Here is a 6850-nt window from a genome sequence, read left to right on the forward strand (position 1 = left end):
GAGAGAGAGAGAGAGAAACGGAAAGAGGAGGGAGAGGAAGAGAATAATACTAAAGGGTGGAGATGACGGTGGAGATGACAAAGGTCCTGCCGTTACTTTCCGCGCCTGATATTAAAGGGATTCGTGGAAATGTCATAATTGACTTTACAATTAGCGCCGCCTTGTCTCATGTGCCAACCCTCCGGACAAGTTCGCTTTCCCTCTAAATATCAACCAAATTCTCCTTATGAATCTACATGAAAGAAAGAGAGAGAAAGAGAAAGAGAGAGAAAGAGAGAGGGAGGGAGGAGGGGGAAGGGAGAGAGATAAGGGATGAAAGTGACATGGGGGTTAGGGAAAAAGAGTACTTCTCTCGTTGTATAACTAATTAGAGCAGCCAATCGATTCGTTCGCCGTAACTATCTTCATAAACCGTAACAGGCTTAATTAAAATTCATCGCCAGCGCAAATTCCGATGCTTCGCTTCATTCGCGGAAGTTTAATAAGTCGCTGTTTCTTTCAATAATTGTTTTCTTTCTTTCTACTTTTTCCAATATTTTTTGCGAATTACGAATGACAAGCTGTGTTTGTTTTATCTCGTAAAAGATATATACGTTTATCATATGTTTCAATGGAATGATTTTGAATCTTACATTAATATTCCTATTTAGTGTAATTGTAAACCACCGATTCCCTCCTCGCTCACTGAAGATCGTGTTTCTTTAAAGCATTTCATTTCATATTAAATTTAATTCCACATAATATGTATATGTGTTGAATATTTCATTCGTGGAAATATTTCCTCCATATCTGAAACTCGTACGCTTTTAAATTGCAATGTTGATTCTCTCACAATTTTTTCACGTATTTTCATGATATTTAAACTTTCCAAGGAAATTTCGTTGATAGTAATTCGTCATAATAATAGCGGGATGCTACAATAAAAACTACTCAACTATTAATCCAACACCCACAAAATATCACACTCATATCTTTACCGAAATAATCGGGACTCGAATTTCTGACAATATATATGGAAAAATATCAGAAATATAAATGTTTAATACAACAAAATACAACGAAATAATCTTCACCTTTTAGAAAATTCCATTTACATTAATCGAAATTTCTTTTTCAATAAATCTCTCAAATTTATAACCTATTCAAATTTCTCTGCGTTATTAAATATTTTATTCGCTAATTATGTAACATTGTAGAAACATCACGAGATCTTATTTTCCTCAAATTAAGGAAAATTAATATTTTCATAAATAATGGCTCGTTGAGACTAACCTGGCTTGAAGTATTATTCTGTGGGCATAAACAGGGGTCTCGTCTCTCCCTAGTAGGAACACGATATCAGCCGAGTCTTTATCCTCCGAGAGTCGCGCCAGATCCTCCAGCAGTCTTGGTACACCAGCCAATCCTGCCTCACCAGACATCCCAGCAGCACCTGCCGCCGCCGCAACGGCAACAGCTCTAGTTCCCATTGTTCTCGTGCTTGTCCTTGTACGCAGACGATCGTTAATCAAAACTGAATTAAGTAATCGGCTTGAATAATTAATAAAACAAGTCCTGCAGATTGCAAACTTGTCACTTGTACCATAAATATCGATATTGTGTGTGTACAGATCCAACTTAATTTCTGTATTAAAAGCATGGGAAATAATAATAATTTATTAAAAATTAAAATTTATGTGCATCCTTTTAGAATAAAAATTAATTATGCTATCTAAAGAATATTACGCAATATGATGGAAAAATAAATGTACTTATAATTAATTTACATTCTTTCTGAATCGATCCAGTAATAAAAACGTAAACGAGGAATGTATTTGCTCTAAAGGGAGTACCCATTTATCATTTATTTCTTATCGCATCTCCGTTGTCAGGAAAATCTCTCTAATGGAAGACAACGGTAGCAATTTGCGATAATCCGAAATTAATAGGACTGCGAGAGCAGCAAGAAGTTGACAGTTGCGCGCAACGGATGGCGACGCGTCCCGTCGAGATTTTTTTTTTTTACGGGTCGGTTACGCTGCGTCACGGACGCGGGAATTCGCGGACGTAGGAGAAAAAGCGACAAAACCGATTAAGGTACAATCGGTGCAAATTGTGCCATTAATATTTGATTTGACGCGAACGCGTGCGTTGGTTCATCCCGTCAAGCTAGAAGAGATTTTGCGTTATTGCGGTGTGGGGCGACACCAATAGCAATTGGACCTCCTGATTCCCTTTTAATTAGTTCAGGTTTTGTAGTTTTCGAACGCATCGGCCGTCAATTGTACCACGACATGAGAGCTCGCAATCAGCAGCGATCATTACCCTTCCAGCGCGTTTCCCCACCACGCGTCGTATCGTATTCCGAGCAATGTGATTCGATTAAAATGTCATTGCCAGGGATGCTTTAACATTTGTCCCTGATAATGCCATAAAGAATTAATTAGTATTTAGATCGTCTCGAATAGAAGCTAATGATAATACGCGCGAGAAATTGATCACTTCTGCTCTTTGCGATAGGCATTCTTATGTTTAACACATACGTTTCTCAGCTATATATTTCAAATCATTAATAAGAGTTGACTATGATAATGTATCAGATGTAATAATAATAATGAATCTTTATTTGAAATTAAATTTTTGCACGTTATTTGATGGATGCAACAACATACGACAAAATTTTAGACTGTAATGTTTTAAGTATTCTATTTGCACACGTAAAATGTAATTTATCCATATTTAACATGATACATATGTAGATATTTTAATAGTCTTAAAGTGAGAAGAGGGAGTCTAAATAAATTATTTAACAGTAAAATATTAATTTAAAAATATAGATCGAGCTTTTATTGTGTGACTGTAACAGTCAGCACAATAAAAAATATGAGAAAGCAAAATAATCGCAATTAAAGACAAAACGACATTGCCGTTCTATTTTAATTGACAATTTATATATAAACAAATATTAAAAGTCATAAAATCATGAAATGTCTCTTTTTAAAGCCATCGATAATGTTGTTAAAGAGGATCCAAGCAAATCTAAATCACTTTGTAAATTTAGTTAAATTTGATCAGTATTTTTTAATGTAAATGACTTCAAAAATTAATCTTTTTCTGTAATGTAATTTTTCGTCCGAAAGTGAAATGTTATCCCAATCAAAAAAAATTTTTGTCTATGATTAGTGGTATTTTTGTTAATGATTTTTGTATTCCAAAATCCTGGTCTCTTAGTTAACAAACTTCGGATTTAGCTTATTTAAGAGATATTGCCTCTTAAATATTCTATTATAAACAGTCAATTTTATAAATAATAATCAACTCTTTTTAATTTAATTTTCTCTATACATTTTTTGCACAAAAAGTACTAAAATCAACGAAACGTCTGCTATTACTAATGACGATATTTATGTATGATATTTTAATAAAAAATAAACACTGCGCATCCTCGCTTGGTTTTTCTTGATTCTTTTTATCTCTTTTTTTCATCGAAAAATATCATGTGCCTTATGAAAACTTTATACATTGACATGTGATTAAACATAAATAGAATCCGGTTTGGAATCAAACATTACATGTCACATTATACAATAGTGACAACATTATTGATAAGATCTGGCAATTTTTTCGCCAGAAAATTCAGCGCCGCAGGCGAGCAATCGACGAATCAATCGAGTGACGCTTACCTTTTCGCACAACCGGATCAGTGAGATGCTTGTCAAGAGCACGAAAGGAACTAATTCTTAGCAGATCACATGGAAGAGGCTAGTAGTCGAACTTTGCACTGTGTGTCTTTTATTCTGATTATCGTTGTGAAAGTTTTTGTTTCCGTTACTTTCGAGTCTTCGTCGTTTTGAGAAAAATCACTGCGACAAAAGAAAATCTTCAGGAAAACTTTTATCTTTCAAGACGAGTTCGTTTTACGAGCGCTGGACCAGGTCCTCGCGCTCGACTATGCTACCTCTCAAGCAATCTCAGAGGCCGGTCTCTCTTTCTCTCTTTCTCTCTTTCTCTCTTCCTGCCTTCCACCGTCGCTTCAGCTCAGTCACACTGCCGCCTGATACCTACGTAGCTCCTTTTTCTGCTCATGTTCACCGTGTCTCTATCTCACGGGACTTGTACTCCCGCAAGATCTCTGCTCCTTGGGCCCCGTTGTTGCCAGATCGTCCGTGAATCACACGGTCAAAAAGCGTTCGCAATGCTACGTTCTCATGAGCGACTCTTCCGTCTCTCTTTGGGTTTCATCGCATTTTTGCAGCTCGTTTTTCACACACGTGAATTTAATAGAGAATATTTTAAATTAACCATATTTCCGGATGAGTGAAGATTAGAACATTCGCAAGAAGTATTTTGCCAAATTCGACAGACAATTGACTTGCAACCACATTTCATATCTTCTGAAAAGAAATTCCATCTATCTCCGAATTTGAAATTCAATAACAGGAAGTATAGTTATTATCATTTCGGAAATAGTTTCATATATTTTGTGGTTTTGCGGTAAAACAATAGAATCAGTGTGATGCGGTTCCATTTATTCTTCGAATAAGGAAGATCTTCTTGTTTCTTTTCATGACCATTCAACTTTCCTTCGATTCGAAACCAATTGCTCGAAACCGCGGGAGTTAGTATTGTTATATCATTGTGTTTCCGAGATTGTTACTCACTGAACAATATAATTGAGATATTTTCTCTTTTATTATTCAAAGTAAAAAAGAGTTTTATAAAAATTATTAAAATTTTCCGCGTTTCTTACATTTTAAAACATAATAATAATAGCTAATTGTAAGATAATATATAAAATACTTTTTAAAAATATTTTACTGAATATAATTTTGTGTGTATTGAATTTAGTTTAATTATATTTTTCAAAATGAAATCTACGATATGATTATGCTATATGTTCTTTTTCCAATCTTTTTGCGCTTTCATTACGCTTACTTCTGGTCGCTGCTTTCCACTCCTGCAATTCTGCAGGTATTGCAGCTGTTTCTGTGATAATACAACAAATGAAAAATCTCTCGAGGGTATATTTGAAGAATATAAAGAATATAAAGGTCTTACTAGATCGGTCGATGGTAAAGTAGGCTTAAAATTTTCATGATCCTCAATAGATGTCCAACATTGATCATCGATCGGTTGAATATATCGTGTAATAAATATGAATTGTTTTACAATCGTTAATTTTATTAACACTACATAATTTATAATTAAAAAGATTATATAATCAATTATGAAAACTGGTCAATATCGATAATAATCGATTTAACAATTAAATATTGATAGGTAGAATTAATAAATTATTATGTTTTATAATCAGATTTATTAACTAGTATAAATTTTATAAACACTTTAAAATTTTAATAAATTAATACCTTAGTATACACGATTGTATATTACGTATTTCTTTCCTTTAAATACACAATTTTACAAATACTTTCTAAAGTATACAGGTATAAGAATTATTTAATACTTTTCATACATTTGTACAAAAGTGATGAAAATTAATCCAGACACGAAAGACTCATGTACAGTAAAGATCCAGAAAATCATTACGTATATTAAAGGTTAATAATATATTATTAATTTATTTATTAATATTTTATTACTAATTATTATTAGATTGAGAATTACTAATTATTATTAGATTGAGATATTCCATAACGACTACAACTTTATTTATTTTGCATATAATAACCTATTTTGAAGATTAATTGGAATAGATTAAGTGAAACAGAAAATATCAATATGAAAATATCAGAATCTAGAGTAATGCCGATATATATACCGCACCTATCAAAAACTTAATTTATTAAGTATTATTTACTATGTTTATAGTAAACGAACTATATCAGTAAAAAACTTTGTACTGTCTACTACTATGAAAAAAAATATTAGAAATCCAAAATATTTATTTTTTATGTTAAAAAAATCAACTTTTTGAAACCCTTGCATTTTTGCCGTATATCCCATAGGGGTGGATATATGACTTATAGGAGGAGAGGGAGTATGTACGGCTCATGAAAAATTTACAATAATGCATATAAATAAGATGTATAATGACATAATAACAAATAAATAATATAAAATGTGTTTATAAAGTTTTATTAAGGAATAAGAATGATAAATATTTATGTATATTTATGAAGTAATAAATAATAATTATAATCTTCCAAATATTACAAATGTTATAACATGAAGTACATTTCATATAATGCGTTTATTGAATTTAGTACACTGAATTCAATCTGCGCATTTTGTATGCTTTTGGGCATAAATCTTGCTAAAAATGCTGTATATTCCAAATAGATGGGATGTACAAGACAATAAATTAAACAAAGAATACGAAAGTAAAGCACTTGTATTTTGTTATACAACGTGCTTTATTATTCCTCTACACTCATGTATCACGAAATAACCACTAAGTATTTTACATCTACAATAATCATTTTATGTAGATTATAATTTATGATGGCGTTACTTATTACAGTGATAAATCGATTCAACTCACAATAATTTCATTAATATTAATAGTAAGAAATTGAAATCATAATATAATACTAATATAAGGACATGTAACAGAATAGTTGTGAGAAAATTATTCCCATTCCTATTTTTTCTGATTTCTGCGGCATAAATCTCAGTCCGTATTTGTCGGAATTACTCTACGACATTTCAAGAGTTATAAGTTATAAACAATATAAGCGATTAAAGTCGAGATTAAAGTTGATCAAATTTATCATCTGCAATGTTTATATTTTTGCTTATATGTGTATCGAATTATCATTTACATATTAATTTTTGTAATAACTTAGATTTGAGAGAGAGAGAGAGAGAGAGAGAGAGAGAGAGAGAGAGAGTATTTAATTTTTAGTTA

General features: G+C 32.0%; 1 protein-coding gene across 1 annotated transcript in view; it reads right to left on the minus strand.

Annotated features, from left to right (window-relative positions):
• Positions 1-1469, minus strand: part of LOC105622454 — a 16760-nt gene extending 15291 nt beyond the window's left edge. The window contains exon 1 of the mRNA XM_012203876.1: positions 1273-1469. Coding sequence (XP_012059266.1) covers positions 1273-1469 — 197 coding nt within the window. The remainder of the gene's footprint in view (positions 1-1272) is intronic.
• Positions 1470-6850: the final 5381 nt, after the last annotated feature.

Source organism: Atta cephalotes (genome assembly GCF_000143395.1).
Source record: "Atta cephalotes unplaced genomic scaffold scaffold00002, whole genome shotgun sequence".
Taxonomy (NCBI): Eukaryota; Metazoa; Arthropoda; class Insecta; order Hymenoptera; family Formicidae; genus Atta; species Atta cephalotes.